The following is a 17981-nucleotide window of genomic DNA, read 5'->3' on the forward strand; positions in this document are numbered from 1 at the left end:
GGCCCAGACCCGGTCCTAAGGGAGTCGGAAAATCCTGGGGGAAGGTATGTCATAGCCCCAGAAGGCCCTTCCCGTCAGGGGAACAATATGGCCCTCTCCACAAGCCTGAGCTCGCCTGGGGTAAACAAATGAACCGCCCAAGCCATCTGCCCCAGGAAACCTAGATTGTTTTGGAAAATGTTTGAGCTGATAACTAGGCATGAGCCAAGGCGGACCTCGCCTGGATCCAGTTCAGGCTGAAGCTGAGCTGAGCCTCTAGGGCACTTCTCTCATCCACCTGACCTGCCTCACCTATTTTCTCAGATTGCCGGCGACAAATTTCTCGTCGTGGCACATTCCACGGAGCAGAAGGGATCAGAGTCGTGGGGCTTCTGTTTTCTGCCTTTAAACCCAGTGTGTTTGATTGTCCTTATTAAGGACTTGTAGTACATCAAAAGGATGCTTCAAATACCAACACTCCAGCGAGGGGGTTGGAATCAAAGGTATTAGTACAAACAGTTTATCACTTTTGCTGGGTTCATGAAACCTGTTTGGCTGCCCCAGCGCCTGAGGAGGACACCAGCCACGGGATGAACTTGCCGCCGGCCGGCCGGGGGGCCGAGGGAAGTGTTAAGCCAGGCGTAATCACTGGCAGCATGGGATCCTTCCCAAAGGTCAGTTCCTCCTCAGCTAAGCTAGGTTGACATTCAGCATTTCCCCTCATCGGTTGTCCCCTGAGCACCTCCGATCTCACTTTGTGTCCCGCCTATGAATCGTAAGGTACAGCCCTCGGTCTCCAGGTAGTGGGCAGCTTACATTTGACCTTAGAAGATAGATGACAATGGGTTGTTTTGTTTGTCTCGGGAAGAGAGGAAGGAAGACAGATATTTGCAGGTTTTTCTCAAAGGAATTCTACATTTGTCTTCAAAGGGGGTTCTAGCCCGTGGCTTCTGATGCTCGTTGATCTCCCCGCTGTAGCCTGGGCCTAGGACACATGGTTCTCTGTAGCAGAGACAAAGTCTGTCTGCCCCTGGAAGAGGGCCCTGCCCACAAAGCAGGGCTGATCTCCCTCAGCAGGGGGAGGTCTTCAAGTACCTGAAGGTCTCACTGAGTAGAAGTGACAGACGGAGAGCAAGGCCATACCTGCTGGGAACCTACCTTTGTGCTACATGAAGGCCTTTCTGGAAGGTCTTCTGCCCAGAATGGTTATGAAAAGGCTCTGTGTGGTTTCCATTCAGTCCTGCCAAGGTCGTGAATCGATGTCTAGGGAGCATCTGGACGTAACTGGAGGTGGTCCACAGCAGAGGGAAGCTGAGCCCAGAGGCCAGTGGGATCAGCCATCAGTCAGCACAGAACACAGCTGAGAATGGTGCGCCCGGGCTGGGGGCCACCCTCAGGGCAACCTGCTTGCTCACCAGGTAGAGGAGGCCTTTGAAGGAAGGAAGAGCTACTTCAGAAAGTAGATGTTTTTTCAGACCCTTGCTTTTTAAAGTGTCTCAGTCAGATCATGTTAAAAATGAATCAACTAAGAAGTGAAGAATCATCAGGAGCCTTCAAAGACTGAGGGACGTGAGTCAGCGGGGCCCAGTGCCCACGTCTGTCATCCCATCTATATGAGAAGCTGAAGTAGAAGGATCACAAGTTCAAGGCCAGCCGAGGCAACTTGACAAGACCCTGCCTCAATCTAAAAAATAAAAAGATCTGGGATGTAACTCAGTGGTAGAGAGCTATTGGTTCACTCCCCAGTACCCCCCCCCAAAAAAAAAAAAAATTAGGAGACATGGATCTGTGGAATCCTCCAATTCCCAAGGGGAAAAAAATCTCTGCTTTAGGGTTCAAAGCTGCTAAAAGGGGTCCCTCCTGTGTTGGGAATCAGTCTCGGAAAGGTAATTGAGCTGGAATGACCTTCCCTCTTTCAGGGAGGCCCCTGGTCCTGTTGAGAGTCCCTGTAAAAACCACACCCTTGAAAGAGCTGTGTGAGTTAAATTAGGCTCCCACCCTGGTGGAGTTTTTCCCAGAGCCAGGGAATTTGGAGGAATCTGGGAGACCTGTGTGGCTCAAGGTGACCCTGGCATCCTAGCCCGCCCCCTGAGATCCAGGTGATCAGAAGCTGAAGGGGGCCAGGGGCAGGCTGGGGAGGACTTGCTCCACTCCTCCTCCCACCATCCTGTCACATGGGTGGGGCCACTGTGCCTGGCCAGGAGACAGCATGTCCCCACTCCATGCCTTTATCCTTGCCCTCCCAGTCCCCCTGACCATGCCCAGGTGCCCTCGTCACCCCACTGCATCCAGATCTCGATGGTTGCCAGGGACTCTCCCCAGGCCCCACCTTGTTCTCGGAACCTGTGTGCTCCAAAGCCCAGCCACTCAATGGAGTGACCGATGTGTTTTGGTTTTTTGTTCTTGTTGTTTCCTAATTGCTTCTGATGAGTTTGAAAGCCCCTTTTAGGCAGGGACTGTGACCTCTCCTCTGTCGACTACCCCCACCACTGGGAACCCAGGGCTGGGCACCCTGCACACCTCTGGAGGCCCTCAGACTGGTAGACTAGGAGAGTTGTGTTGGGTTTTTTTGGAAGGAAAGAGGAGAACAAATGAGGATTTTGGCATCTCGCAGGCCTCCCCCTGTTTGTTGTGGTTTGGTTTGATGTCTGTTGGTTGGTCTGTACAATACTCCTGTTACAAAGGTGAGAAGCTAATGCAAGAGCTGGGTGATATCTCAAAATCAAATGGCTGGTGAGTGGCAGAGTAGGAACTAGAACCCAAGGAGCTGATGGCTGGACAGCCACCATCGTGAACCTTGAGCACCCGACTGCAGCAGGACACCCCGTGCTTGCTAAACAGAAACTCACTGTGAGTTCATGTGAGTTCCCACATGGATTCACATGATCTTCTCAGCAACCCTTGGAGGGGTAGGAACTATTGTTATTCCCATTTTACAGATGAGGAAACAGGTGCAGAAGGGCTAAGTTAGCAACTGTGTGTAATAGGAGCTGAGTAAATGAGAGTGACAGGACAGACAGGAGTCGGACCCTTCATGAAGTGCCAGCCTCTTGGCTGGGCCTTTCATGTGTGTTATTTTCACGCAGCCACCTTCAGGCAAACAGAATCTGTCCTTCCCATTTTACAAACAAGAAACAGACTTTAATAAGTTTAAGTGATCAAGGTGCTAAGCCACTCAGTGAGACTCTGTCTCTAAATAATATACAAAATAGGGCTAGGGATGTGGTTCAGTGGTCCAGTGCCCCTGAATTAAATCCCTGGTGCCCTACACCACCCCCACCACCTCCCCAAAAAAAGAAGTAGTTAAGTGAGCCTGGCGTGATGGCGTATGCCTATAATCCCAGCGGATTAGGAGACTGAGGCAGGAGGATCACATCAATTTAGCAAGGCCCTGAGCAACTCAGTGAGACCCTGTCTCTAAATAAAATACAAAAAAGGACTGGGGATGTGGCTCAGTGGTGAAGCACCCCTGGGTTCAAGCCCCAGTAACAAAAAGGGGGAAAAATAAAAGTTCAAGTGACTTGTCCCAGGTAACATAGTTAGAAGAAGGGACATGTGCATCACCAGATGGGGGCCCCTTGCTGTGCACAGCTTCTGGCCTCCTGGCCAAAGAGTTATTTGCAGAGGCGTGGCCACCTGACTCAGAGAATAGCCTGCTTTTTCACTCAATTATGTGTTTTCTATAAAAATAGAACTCTTCATTAAAACAGCCCGGCTAAGCCATCAGTTGGAATTACTAATTACTGTCCTTTAAAGAGATAATACCCCCTTTTGTGCATTCAACACACCTGCCACCACCCTTGGCCTCATCTCAGAGGGCTCCCAGGATGGCCAGGAGCCAGGGGCAGCAAGAAGAGGCACCCAGGGCCTGAGAGCACAGCTGGGGCCGGTGGGGCCGGGGAGAAGGGAGCATCCCCCAGGCTGCTCCGCAGCCACACTTCCTTATAGTTGCTCTGGTCCTGGGAACACCCACAGCTTTCCAGGCCTGCAGAAGTCCTCGTGACTCAGCTTCCTGCTTCCGTGCTTCAGCACTGGTTGAGTGGTGTGAAGGAAAGGCAGTGGGGATATAAAGATAAGAATGACTTGGTCCCTGCCCAGACAAACACAGGACCTGCTAGGAAGACAGGCCTGAGAATGACAGCTACTTTTTCTCAAGGGGTAACTATATCCCGGACAATGGCCTCATGGGCTCTCCTTCCTCCCATTCTCCCAACAACCTCCTGGGCTATTTCGTTGCCCTCCCTGCTTTGCACATGAAAATTATGTTCAGAGAGGTTGAGGCACTTTTAGCAAGTGGCAGAGCCTGGAAGTATAGAGGATCTCAACATACGCCCTCCTGTTTAGCAGGGAGTGAGCTAGGGACCCTTGGTGTCTGCCACAGTCACCAAGTTCGAGAGTTTACTGCAGGTGCCGAGTAATCCTAGGGAGCTGCTTTCAGGATCCCCCCACCCACAAGAGTGGACAGCCATGATGAGCAGCTGGAAAGGGGACACAGGGAGGGTCAGAGGATTGGAACCCCAGGTCAGGAGATGGAGAGATTGACCTCTGACCCTAAGACAGTGCTTGCTAAACCAGAAATGTCACAAAAATATCCCCTCTTTGTAAAATAATTTTTTAAAGCTTTTGGACTAACCATGCTCATCCAAAAATCTTTTCTCTTTATGGCAGTGAAGGAAATTGTTTGCCTTTGCCTCAAATGGGAAGAGCTCCAAGCCTTAATCCTTTTGACAAATAATTAGCAGCTTGATCCTGCCCCAGGAGTGCAGGCCAGGGAGGGCCAGGGAGAGAGGGAGGATAGGAGGCGAATGCCAACATCCTCAGCCCCTGGCCAGAGCAGTTGGAAAGATGGGCAAAGCTGGTGACCGGTGATAATAGCCAGTTTATACCAGGGAGCAGAGACACTGACTTCTCCCCTGGAGGAGGACTGCGGAGACTGAGTCGCCTGTGGGGCGGAGCCGTTTCACAGTTCAGCAGGGGCTGGCTCTGCTCAGGTCAGCTGAGCACCTGTCTGTAACCCCCACCCAGGAGCTGAAGGGTGTGGGTGATGTGGCAGGTCCCTATCCTCAAGCAGATCACAGTGGTAGCTGAGGGTGGCAGTTCAGCTAGTGTCAGAGGGAGTCTGAGCCCCCACTTGGGAGATCTGGAGTGGGCCGCTGAGGGCTCTGGCAGGCACTCAGGAGAACCGAGCTCCTTGACAGTGAGCAGGCTTCTCTCTGCACTCAGCCTCCCTGGTGGGATCAGGGCGCACTTGCCACAAGATTTGGACAGGGCCACAGAGTGGAGTGGCGGGAATGAGGAGACTCAGGACCCAGCAGCGGGACAGTGTGTTTACACTGGCCCCTGCTCCTTCCCTCCCCAGAGAGAACACTCACTTTCACATCAGCCTTCAGAGGCCGAGGGCGTGGCAAGGACCTGAGCCTTAAAAGACCTCAGTGTCCCTTCCACATGGTCTTGCTCCACTTTCATAAACAGGAAAGTGCTTGCAAGAGAGCATCACAGCCGAGAGCACTTTGCCCAGGACTTGGTCCTGGAGCCATGGGGAGGACCCCCTGCCCTACTGACCAGATGGGAAGCCCAGGGGCTTTCTTTTTTCTTTTTTTTTTTAAGATTTTTTTTTTTAATATTCGTTTTTTTAGTTGTAGTTGGACACAATATCTTTATTTTATTTATTTTTATGTGGTGCTGAGGATCGAACCCAGGGCCTCACACGTGCTAGGTAAGCACTCTACCGCTGAGCTATAACCCCAGTCCTCAAGGGCTTTCTGAAGCTTTCCGAGGCACCCGGGCTGGAACCCTGGGCTGCCAATGTGGGAGGCCTGCAGTTCAAAGCGGCATCCCTTCCCAAGCATCGGGCAGGCCCATGTTGGAGAGTTGAGGGCTGCTGTGGGGTTTCTCCACTGCTGCTCATAGGTGACCAAGGTTCAGCCTCATGGGAGCCTGTAGTCAGTGGCTTCACTCCTGTTTTACAGATGTGGAACATGTGACCTGCCCATCTGGGTGGCTGCAGAGCCAGGACTTTGGCATGGGTTTCTGACTCCTCGGTCGGTGTCTCTTCACTCTGAGTGACATTGCAGTGCAGGGTTTGAGGACAATAATGTAACTTTGGAGCTATTACTGTGGGCTGCTTAGAGGCTTTTTACTTCTCTGTTGTAGACTTTGCTTCTAATATTTCTCCCGGAATGACTCTTGTCTGAGTGCCCATATATTGGAAGGTCGCTAGATTACAGAATTCCTATCTTAGAGACCCTCCTTAGTTATACTTTTAGCCTCACTCTATGACTGTCACTTGGGATAAAGATCTCTCTTCCAAGTAGGAGGAGACATACCCCTGCACACCATCTTGGGAGCGTGCTATTCATCATAGGCCCTGTCTTGTGTGTAGTGAAACTTGGCTTGTGGACTGTTTGGATTGAAATTGGTGGTGCTCTGTGTCAGCTGTGTGAGTCCAGCCCACACTAAAACGTGAGGAGTCAAGTGACCAGACAGACTCCAGCTCTAGGCAGACACTGGGAGCTCAGCACAGGGGCTGGGCACTGCAGAGCACCACAGATCCCTGTCCCACAGGTACACACCCTCCAGGTGGGCATGCCTGGAAGACAATGAGAGAGAAAAATTAAATGCTAACTGAATGCAGTCCCAGACACTTAGAGAAAGGGATGGTGGTCATTTGAGGCCTTCTAAGAGGACTTAGGATTAAAATTTTGGTTTTGGTTTTTAAATCTCAGAGTCCCTTGTTCAGGGTTGTCTTAGACTCCTTCTGTATTAAGACAGATAAGCAGGAGCTGCTGCTTGAAGAGGGTAGAGAGCCTGACTTGCCCACTCTGCCCCTATCTCCTGGCTATGGCTCTAACTGCCTGGTGGATGACTCTGTTTATTGGGTGACACCCAAAAGTGTCACCTACCAAACATCATGGCACTCCAGGGTGCTCTCTGGAAAACTGGGCCCAGAATATGTACGTGGATGGCAGCCACCCATCCCAGTGGACGGGAGGGGAAGGGAACTTGTGTCCCAAGGCTGGGTTTGGTTGTCTTAGAGCCAGAGTGGAATGGATTGCTGGTCCCTGTCCCCTACGGGACAAGAGCTCAGCAGTGAATTGGAAGCAAGCCAGCAGGTGTGCACACATCCAAGCCACGCCCATAGTGAAGGCTGTCCTGGAGGCGGGGTCTACAGCCCCCAAGGGGATACACAAAGAAAGTCAGAGGGTACCATCTGGATAGGAGCTGGCCGGATGTCTGAGGGGGAAGGGTGACTCCCAGCAGAGGCCACGACGTGGAGCATAGCACACACAAGTCCCAGAGCCTGTGCTGAGGCTCAGGGAGCTGCTGACTCCCCTGTGAGGAGTCCAAGGTCATTGTGGGGGGAGGAGCCAAAGGGAATGGAAGGTGGAGCCAAGCTGGAAGGCCTCAATGTACCCTCAGAGAAGCTTAGGCTGGTGGCACAGACGGGGGCAGGGCTTGGTGAAGTAGGTCCCTTTGGCATCTCAGCTACCAGACCAAGGAAGTCTCCTTGGAGCTAATCTGGAGCCTCAGTATGCGGGAGTGAAAAGCAGAGGGTGGCTGTTGGAGCCCGTGCCTGGCCCAGAGAGGATGTGGTTGGGTTGAGAAATTCCACTCAGGGTCACTCATGCTAATGGAATGTCAGCGGCGATTGGGGGTGCAGCCTGTGTTGATAGAAGCTGCCGCGCTGACAGCTCAGCTTTCCACCCCTTCTGTGCCAGGCACGTGGTGCAGACAGGTCTGCCAGGGACCCATCTTTCCCTCGGTTGCAGGAGCAGGCGTGGGAAGAGGGCTCTGGAAAAAAGAAGCTTCTAGGGAGATATGTGGGTGGCGGAGAGTGCGGGAATGCTGCATGGCCTGTCTGCCCAGGAACTGTCCCAGCCTTGCCCAGGTCCTGTTGAAGTCACCTGCCCAGGGAAGTTGCTGTGGCTGCCCAAGGGGAGGTGTGGTCTGGGCCTGGGCCTGAGCCAGGGAAGGGCTTTCCCTCCTCAGCCTGTAGGGCACAGAAGTCTGCTCCAACCTTCCCCTTCTTCCTCCTCACTCCAAACCTCTCTCCCCGACTCCAGCCACATCCCACCCCACCCTCCTTTTCATCCAACACCAGCTCCAGCAAGACCCCTTCTCTCTCTTTTTTTTTTTTTTCCTGCGCTGAGTCTGAGCGAAAAATACAGCATCTGGTTCTCTGGACAGTTTGACATTTTTAGCACTGTAATTATTACCTTGAAGACAGAATTTGTGTCTTCTACTTCATATTTCCCCAAACAAAGGCACCTAGAGCTGGGCCCCTTGAAAGTCTGGGAAAGAAGAATGGGGCAGCAGGGTCAGTTCTCCCCAACCGCTGCCCACAGGATGCCAAGAGCTGTTCTTTGGGGATGTGCCCATAGGGATGCTACACCATGAAAACCCCAGGTTCTGCCCTCAGGACCCCAGAGGCCAGTGGCTGGTCATGAGTTAATGTTCAAAAAGGGTACCAAAGATGGGGAAAAGTTTCAAAGTCAGGCTTGGGAGGTGGATGAAAATGGAGAGGAGAGTCTATGTCGGGGACCTGTGTCCAGGGACAGGAAAAGCATCTTTGAGGGAAAAAATAATACATGCCAGAACCCCAAACTCTTCTTCCAAAAGGACAATGGGGAAAAATTTCACCGCCCTCCTTCTCTATCAACAACTCACACTCTAAGGTGGGGTGAGAAGAAAGGCTCAGAATGAGCCATGGAGCCCTGGCCTCATTGCAGAGGAAGAGGAGGCCAAGACCCCAATTGGCGGGGTAGGTGGGAGGGCCAGCACCCAGAGAGAGGCCAGCCTTCCCTGGTAGGGCTGCCCCTTCTGCAGCCTGGGAGCTCTGGGGCACAGGCGCTCCATGCACCGCCGGGGTTGGGCTGTGCTTCTGCATGGGTGTGATCAGATTCCAGGCCTCACAGTCAGGTGCTTCACTCAGCGGCCATGCTGTGGAGAACGGGGCCTCCCTGCTGACCTCTGAGAACCAGGAGTGACAGCCTTGTCTGGGCCTCAGTGGCTCAGCCAGACTCTCCGCAGGCTGCCCAGACAGTGGGAATGCATCAGTACTGCTGGCTCTGCCGGTGGTAGAAGTATTGCTGGACTCCCTGTCTGGGTACCTCCTCCAGCACCCTCAGACTCCTCAACAACGGAAAGGCCGACACCTGCCAAGGCAGGGCCTCCAGGGCTCCTTCCAGCTCTTGGTGAGCAAGGAGTCTGACCGATCTGGGTTCAGTGTTCTTGCTTTCCCTGCTGTGCCCAGGGCAGAGGGGAAGCTGTCCACCCCTCCTGCCCTCTCGCCATTCTAAGGGGTATATCCTTTGCTCATCTTGCCTCAGAGGACTTCAGCTTTTCAGGGAGAAAGTCTGAAAGCTGCTTCCATGATGCAGCAACTGTCCCTAAATAGTGGTTGAAAGGGGGTGTCATGTCATTTTAATCCCATGTAAGGGGGTCTAGCTATCTTAGGAAATCCAAGGAAGAATTTTGTGATGCAGAGTCCCAGGACCTTCCCAGCATATCCAGGGTGGGGAATCAGTTCCCAGTTCCACTTAGAAGATGTTAATTGGGCAGCTATTGTGTGCTGGCAAGGTAGAAGGCAGAACTGTGCCCTAAGGTGACCTTTGTTCCACCAGTTTCTTGCTTAGCCTCACTGAGTCATAGCTGCTTTCCCTTATCTAAGGCCCTATCCAGGGCCCCGTAGGGCACAAAAGTCTAAAACATGTGTCAGTGGCATGCTGGGAACCGCTCAGCTGAGGATCTGGGGAGGCAGAGCAAACTGCCAGGCTGGGACTCATACCTAACAACACTTTAGAGCGTGGGCAAGATGGCTTGTGATCAGGGGACAGGCAGAAAGAGCACAACGGGCACTGACAGATGCAGAAGAGAGTCTCATGCTTTGACCACACACATGGGAAGAAACAGTCACAGAAAGAAAGAGGCCCCGGGGGTATAGTGGAGGCTGCCACCCTCCCATGCATTCTGTCTCTTGTGGCTGGGAGGTGGGCAGATGGGGGCTGCCCTGGTGGGGCAGAAACCCATGGGGTCCCACTCTTGTGGGAAAGCCTTGCGTGGACCCTCTGACTGCCGCTCTCTCTCTCCCTGCAGCCTGATGTTCACCAAGGTGAAGCTGGAGCAGGTACTAAAAGGCCCAGAGGAAGCCCTCGTGACCTGCAGACAAATGCTGCAGCTATGGCAGACACTATACAGCTTCTCCCAGCTGGGGTGAGTGGCTGTCGTCATCCTTGGGTTGTCAGAGGGTGGAGGGCCCAGTTGACAGGCAGTGGTTGCCAGGACAACGGTCCTCAGCTGAGTGTCTGCAGTGCCTGGATGAAAGTATGGAACTTAGCACTCACGGGGCTTTGTACATCTGTGGTCCAGCTTTAACCTCCTGGTAGTCCTCGGTGACCTGCATAAAGACCCAGATTTTGAAATCAAAGCTGAGAGTGGTAAGAAAATAGAGAAACGAGCATTGAACACCTGAGCCAGGTGCTGGGCTTGCCACTTCATCTGACACCTCAGCTGCTTCTATCCTACCACATTATTTGATTTTATCCTCAGCCCAGCAAGGAAACTGACTCAGAGACCCTGTGTAATAAGGGCCACTGACCTGGCTAGTGGTAGGGATGGGACTTGAACCTGGGCCTCCTGAGTCCCAGCCCATGGAGTCTGTCACTTCTTTCCTGGGTCTTTTTGGTAGTTGGAAGAAAAGGAGGAGGAGGAAGCTAAGGCCAGAGAGCCACTCACACCTCCCTAGTCACCAACAGTCTCCATGTACCCTGTCTCCTGCAGTAGGCCCCAGCCTAGACTCTGAGGTTTTCCAGGGCCACATAAGGCTCTCTTGACCTGGTTGAATCTGTGAAAGTCTTTGCTCAAACCCTCTGTCCAGCCTGTGCAGCCCAAAGGACTTCCTGTAGGGCAGGTGCACTGCCTCTTCCTGTTCCACTGGACCCCACCCTTCCCCTTCTCTGGAATGGTTCCCTGTGTCATTCCCCTAAGGACTCAAGGGACCCTACTCTGGAGGGTATTTGCATTTTCACAGGAATTCTGGGCCCCACAAGGCCTCCAAACTCCCCAGGTGACATTTACAGAGGTGACCAGGTGGAGTGTAAAACCTCGGGCAGGGTCAGTCTTCCCTCCACAGGCCTTGTAGCCTAGGAGATGCCAGAGCAGAGCAAGGCCAATGCATAGAAGCTGCCAGAAGGAGACTGTGGAGTGAGGGACTTAAGGAAAGGGTTGGGAAGCCACCTGGAAGCTGGGTGATGTAAGGACAAGGGCCAGTCTCCTGTGCCGGGGACCTGGCATTCAGGGCTTCCTCCCTCAGGCGCTGTGGCAGCTGGGGCGGGTGCACAGCATGGCTGTAGAGGAGCTCCTTTGCCTTATCTGAGTCCTTATCTAGATGACTGCTTCCCTGATCATTCAGGTGGCCAGTCTCCTTGGGGCACTTCTGGTTGGCAGCCTTGTCTTATTTAAGGCCCAATCTTTAATTTAAGGCCTGTACTTCCTTAAAGGCATACAGGATTGCTAAGTGCTCTCACAGGGGCCAGGGGTAGTAGGGTTTGCCTGAGGTCACTTCAAGTCTCCACCCACAATGGAACTCGTCACAACAGGAAACCCCTAGGGAACCTCCCCCAGACCCCCACCAAGGATAGGGCATGGCTTACCTAGGCCATCTGCCGGGACCAGGGGCCTGAATCCAGTACCTGCTTGGCTCTCCCAATCTGGGTGTGGAGTTCTTCAAGTTAGGGAGCATGATACACACGGCAAGTAGTTCCCAAATATGGAGTGATCTGCAGCCCTAGGAGAGGCCCCTTGGGATGGAAGAAACAAGAGACAGGAAACTGTTCCTGCAGATCAGGTACCTGGACAGGAAGCCAGAAATATGCAAGGCGCCTGCCGGGACTGTCTGACTTCCCCTCACAAAAGCCCCGTGAAGTGGATGTCGTCATGCTCGTTTCCAAGAGAGAAATTTCATGAGAAAGGTCAAGTAACTTCGCTGAGGGTCACACAACCAAGAAGGGGTGGCCCCAATGGTTTTAACCTAGTGTCTCTGGCCTGCACTTGGATGCCCCCAGGGAACGGGAAGAGGGTGGGAGAAGACCACCAGACCTGAACCGCTCACTGTGCTGTGAGGGGTGGGGTCCTCTAATACCCAATAAGATGATTGCATCCACAGGCCCAGGTTGGGGCCTGCATGAGCCTGAGTTTGGATGGCAGAGACACCTTGGATCCTGGCATTTTGCAGGACCATCGTCTAGGCATCCCTTAGAAGGGAAGATACCTTCTGACCTTCTAGCCCAGGCCGGGCTGCTTCTCTCCAACCCTTTCTGCTGCAGCCCTCCGCTAAAGGTCCCCAGCCCACAGGTTCCAGGGTCATGGGCTTCCTCAGCAGTGGGAAGGGCCCACCAGGCTCATATGCCTTTCTGAGCTGGTGGCTCCTTCCTGGCTTCCCCAACTGAGAGCTGCAGGGACCTAGGGAATTGAGTGGGGGGCAAGAAGGGTCACCATGCTTCTTTATATCCCCCCAGGAGCCCCCATGGCTCCCCTGGGACCGCCCTGGCAGCTGGAGGTAGGGGATCCTATGGCAGGATTCACAGGATCAACTGGGCCCTCCTTCCCCAGGGCAGGCCGGGGCACTCCTGGTGCCTGTGAAGACCAGGCAGGCTTTCCTAAGAAGCCAGTCCAGGTTCCCGGCAGTGAATGAGGAAGGGTAGAAAAGGCCTCAAGTGACCTAGGGGACTTCTAGCCCCCGCTGCCTCAGAGGAGGGCGTAGGCAGTGTGGGAGGGTTTCCAGTCCTCGGCCTGTGTGATGTGGGACCCGTGCCTGACCCTCTACGTCTCCGGTTGTCTTGGTCCTTCCTTGTCGTTTCAGGGACTTGGGCTCTGTTTCTGGGACATGAGTTCTCAGTCCCAGAGTCTGTCTGAAGTGAGGCCCCTCCCCCTCCCTGTGCTCCCAGCTATCCCTGGGGGACACCAGCCTCTGCCTCACCAGGTCCTGCCCTCCCTTGCTTTCCAGAGGCCTGGAAAAGGATGGCAGCTTAGGTGAGGGCCACACGATAAAGAAGCAGAGTGGCATGCACCTGACCCTGCCCGATGCCCACGATGCAGATTCTGGTAAGAATGTGCCCTGTGGGCAGCTCTTCACGTGGAACCAAAGCTCACTGTCCCAGCCTGAGAGGACCAAGGGAGGGGGGCATCTGCGCAGCCTGGCCAAACCCATCGCTGCTCCTTGCTGCTGCTTCCCAATGGTCTGGATGCTCAGGGGTGGCCCCCGGACACCTTTCAGGCTGATCTTGACTCGGGGCAGGACTGACTGCTGGCCCTGGGTGGGTGGTGGGCAGCTGAGTGGGCAGAGGTCAGGCCCTACCTCTGGGGTAGTTAAAGAGAGAGAAGACTCGGTTGGAAAGACAGCCCCGAGCAGAGACGACTTCCCCTAAGGCCAATGCCAGCCGCCAGCGGCTGCCTCATGCCCCAGTAGATGAGTCAAATAGAAAGGAATGAGCAGAGCTCTTCAATTCTACGCTCAAAGCTGACTCTTTTCCTGGAAAAACTCATCCTGAAACCCAGGGCTTGTGATATTCAAATGAATTGGGAACTACAAACCTACCATGTTTAAGCTGAGGACCTGATTAAAGCAAAACACCTTCCTCAAAAACACAAGAAGAGTTAGTCATGGGAATGAAAGTGTGAGTGGAATTGTATTTAGTGGAACTGCTCATTTTTTTTTTTTCACTTCTGCGAACCGGAGCCAAGGTGCAAGTGATGGGGTTGATTTCGGCAGCCTAACGTTGCACCCGAATTTAGGGCCAATCCCAGGGGTGCTTGGCTGCTTGTGGAGGGACTGGTTAAGGGGGTGGGGCAACTCCCATGCAATTAAAGAGGTAAGAACCATGCTCAGAGTTATTAGGACTCCATGTACACTTGTCCCATAAACTGACATCATCTGTGGTGTGCCTGAGGTCTCCTGAGTTTATTGGAGCCTTTATTGCCTCTCCGAGAGGGAGAAAGTGCTCGCATTTCACCTGCATGGGAATTATAAATGTCAACAGCTTATATATCCTGAGCAGGGCCCGCACCACCCAGAACTGACACGGGAGAGGCTCTCCGAGGGCACAGTCTGACTCAAGCTGCTCCCCAATTATCCCTCAGGTCTCAGCCATGAATGGGACCTTTACACACACGAAATGATAATGTGCACTTGTAAAAACAGCCAAAGGAGAAAGAGAAAAGTCATTTCTCATTTCACCACCCAGACCTCGATAAATAAATGGCCCTTCAGAATTTTTTCCATGCATGTCCATATTTATTTTTCAAAAATATGATTATTTTCTTCTGCTCCTTGCTTTTTGTGCACCTGTGTAATTAATGTGAACCTCTTTTGGCATCCGTATCCACATGTATACATTATTATTTGATGACTGCAGGCTTTGGTGATTATACCCTCACTTGTTTTTAATTATCCCTATTATCGAACATTTGAGTAGTTGCTGTTGTTTTCATATAACAGGCAGGAGTCGAATGAGCATCTTTGCTGACATTTATGATTATTCTCCTCAGGGATAGATTCCCAATGGGATTTACGCCTGATTGTCCCTTAAAAATCTCCTCTTTCCATATGTGGCTGAGAGTAGGTGGTGGGCCCTCCCTAGTGGATCTGAGAGCTTGTCAGATTTCTGGCTGCCAGGCTGTGCCACCCTGCCCTGACCCAGGCACCCTGTCTGCCCGTTGGAGCTGGGCTCTGACTGCCCCGGGGACCTGCAGCACGGGGCACCCTGATTCTGCTGCTCAGCCCTGTGCCCTCCTTCTCTGCAGGCTCTCGGCGGGCGTCATCCATTGCAGCCTCGAGGCTTGAGGAGGCCATGTCAGAGCTGACCATGTCCACCTCGGTCCTGAAGCAGGGTCCCATGCGGCTGTGGACCACGCTGGAACAGATCTGGCTCCAGGCTGGTGAGTATCCCCAGTCCCAGCCTGGGAACTGGGGCTCAGGGATACTCCCATACCTGGCTAAAGCCACCCAGATGTTCAGAGCCCTGCCCTGTCCTGGAGCGGGGAGGTGGAGGCTCTTGATGAGGCTCAAATGGGCTACAGAGTGCTCGCAGGTTCAGGAACCTGGTCTAGTTCCAGCTGTTTCCTCCTCGCTTGCCTCAAGCAAGTCACTTAATCTGTCTGGCTATGGGTTTCCTCTTTGCCCAATAGGAAGGGTGCCCGCCTCCCTACCTGGGAGAGGTTCTCTATGGCAGATCCAAATGAGAGAGGTTCTGAGGTCAGGAGAGGCCACACAAATGGATAGGCCAGAGGGCTGGTAAGGTGGAAACTGCTGTCCAGTTGGCAGTCCCTCTGGGTCACCAGGCAGCACCACTGCCACTGAAGAGTCTGCAGACCAGTGAGTGCTGGGGAGGCAGCCTTCAGGGAGGCCCAGCGTCAGTCACACAGACCTGGGTTCTGATGCCAGCTCACAACTAGCCAGCCCTGGTCTCAAATGAGCTTATGTGTGAAGAAGTTACTGCAGCACATAGTAGGTGCTCAGCAAATGGTGTTTGGCTTCTGTTGTGCCAGTTACAGTTGTGACGGAGCCAGAAGCCACGTGGTGCCACAGACTAAGTGTCCTTGTGCTTGGGAATGCTGAGGAGGGACTCCAAGGAAAGTGTTTGACAACTTGACCTGACCGTGGTGCAAGAGGTGGATTAGAGTGAAGAGACAGGGAATCGAGGCCAGAGAGGACAAGTGTCTGAATAGAATACAATGGCAGCACAGAAGAATAGAGGAAGATGAGAGACGAGTGGAATCCTGAACCTGCCCAGGCCCAGCATGGCCTCAGTCCAGAACTGCCCGAGGGACACTGTGGGTGCAGGGACGCCTCCTCACCCTTGTTCTGCCTACCCTCCTCTCTGCTCTGACCCACTACAGGGATGGGGCTGCAGCCCCCAAGGAGACATGGAAAAGAAATCAACCAAAAGTAGATGATCAGTTACCAGGACATGCAGCTTTGGCAAGTCATCCTTAGAACGTGCTTGTTAGCTGAGAATCTAGGGTTTCCTGTGGCGTGTTTTCCACATATGGACGCATTAGCATGCAGCACGCCTCCGCTCTCCCTATCATAGGTTCTGACTATGAAAAAAGAATTGGACCAGGATTCACAGAAAGGCTAAGAGATGGGAGCATTTTAATAATGCAAATATTGCCCCAGTTAGCATCTCAGGGTCCTTTGGATGCTAGGGATGTGGGAGGTGTGTTCCACAGCTGTTGGGTCTTAAGTAGGAAGAGGAATGTTCAAGAAGGCAGAGGAATAATACCCAGGCTTCCTCCTGAGCAAAGATCCTCCTGTCCTATTCTGAGACATGGAGCTCCATATCGCTCTCACAAAAGCTAGATGCTTATTTCTTATTTCTTTCTCATGTAACAATTCGGAGATGACAGCTTCAACTGGGATGGCAGCTTTGCTGTCCCTAGGGTGTGGCTCTCAACTATGTGGTCCAGGATGGTTCTCTGCTACAATTGACATTCCAAGGCATAAGATAAATGCGGAAGAGAGAAAGAAGACATCCCGTCCCCATAAGGACACACCTGGAACTGGTTCACATCACCGTTCCTCATGATCCATTAGCCTAAACTCCATGATTTGTCTAGCCCAACTGCAAGGGACTCTGCTCCATGGGGAATGATGCTTATTTCCTTTGGGGTCACCAAACTGCCCCCATGGCGGGGGCGGGGCTAGGCTAGCCAAGGTGGGTTCTTTTAGGGTCTAATCTGTTTCTTTCCCACCTCCAAGCCAACATGGTGTCCTCCTTTTCTTTCTCTTTTTTCTCCCTCCCTTTTCTGAGGTCTTGAGGCAGATTCTCTGTAGGAAGCCCAGCTCACCTCTCCAGGTGAGGGCTCTCAGCACCCCGCTTCTCAGCACAGCGTCAACCTGAGGGTGTGGAAATGGGCCTGCGGCAGAGAGCCTGGGCTTCAGCAGGAAGATGGGAGCCAGCTCTAGGTGCAGGGTTAGACCAGGATGCCTCTGAAAAAAATAATAAAAGGGACTCTTGCAAAGCTCCAGGGAACAGATGTTTTCCATTTGTAGCCTGCGGAGAGAAAGCAAAGAAGAGGGGGTGGGGAGAGAGGGAGCAAAGAGGAAAAAAAACCAACCAGAGACAGATGGGCAAGAGAGGAGGTCAAGAGGTAGACAGGGAGGATGATGAGACGGAAAGGACAGGAAGGAAGAAAGTCAAGTCGTTGAGGAGGTCCAGGGCGCCCTTTGACACTCAGAGAGCAGCAAGGCCCTGCCACCGGGGTGACACATCAACAAGGAAAAGCCGTAACAGTGAGTGCTCATCCAGCCCCAGCCAGGGGAGGCCAGGATGGGTGTGGGCACCGCAGGCCTGGCAGCCAGGCTGGGAGCGGGAGGAGCCAGGCTGTGGTGGGCACAGTGCCATGGGTCTCCTGCTGCAGCCTCTTCTGGCTGGCTGGCTGGCTGGCCTGCTGGCTGGGAGCACCATGTTTGGTAAAATTGTGAGCAGGAGCCAGGGGCATCTGCCTAGGGACACTGAGGCTAGGAAGAGGGGGGACTGCAGCCCCCAGACCTGTGGGCCCGCCTGCCAGTCAGAAGCCCTGTCCTGGAGGCCCGGCCTATGAGGCTGTCTGCAGTGTGGCCGGGAGACCTCGGGAGACCTCGCCTCCCTGGCCCTGTTCTGTGTCATCTGCTTTCCTGCCTAAGTGGTGATGAAGCCCATCGGCGGAGTGAAGCGGCCCGACCCATTTTCAGGGCCTATTCCCTGATGTGTGGCCCACAACCAGGCCTGAGGCCTAGAAAGCCCCAGGGCCCCAGCACTCCCTCTAAGTGAAATCTGTTGATGTGAATGCACTAGGAAGAGTTCCCAAGGGGGGACTGGGGACAGCCTCCTGAGGGCTTGGGAGACAGGACCTCAAGTTGTAAACAGCTTAATGAGTCAGGCTGGGGCCAAGTGGGCCCAATCTGGAGTTGGAACGGTCTGGGGAACGGTCTGGGCATGGAAGGCCAGACCCCTGGGCCCCCA

General features: G+C 53.4%; 1 protein-coding gene across 1 annotated transcript in view; it reads left to right on the forward strand.

Moving 5' to 3' along the window:
• Ttc7a (tetratricopeptide repeat domain 7A) overlaps window positions 1-17981 on the forward strand; it is a 113466-nt gene that overhangs the window by 80166 nt on the left and 15319 nt on the right. Inside the window, exons 16-18 of the mRNA XM_026385724.2 lie at window positions 10075-10191; window positions 12983-13080; window positions 14779-14913. Coding sequence (XP_026241509.2) covers window positions 10075-10191; window positions 12983-13080; window positions 14779-14913 — 350 coding nt within the window. The remainder of the gene's footprint in view (window positions 1-10074; window positions 10192-12982; window positions 13081-14778; window positions 14914-17981) is intronic.

This window comes from Urocitellus parryii, chromosome 12 (assembly GCF_045843805.1).
Source record: "Urocitellus parryii isolate mUroPar1 chromosome 12, mUroPar1.hap1, whole genome shotgun sequence".
Lineage (NCBI taxonomy): Eukaryota > Metazoa > Chordata > Mammalia > Rodentia > Sciuridae > Urocitellus > Urocitellus parryii.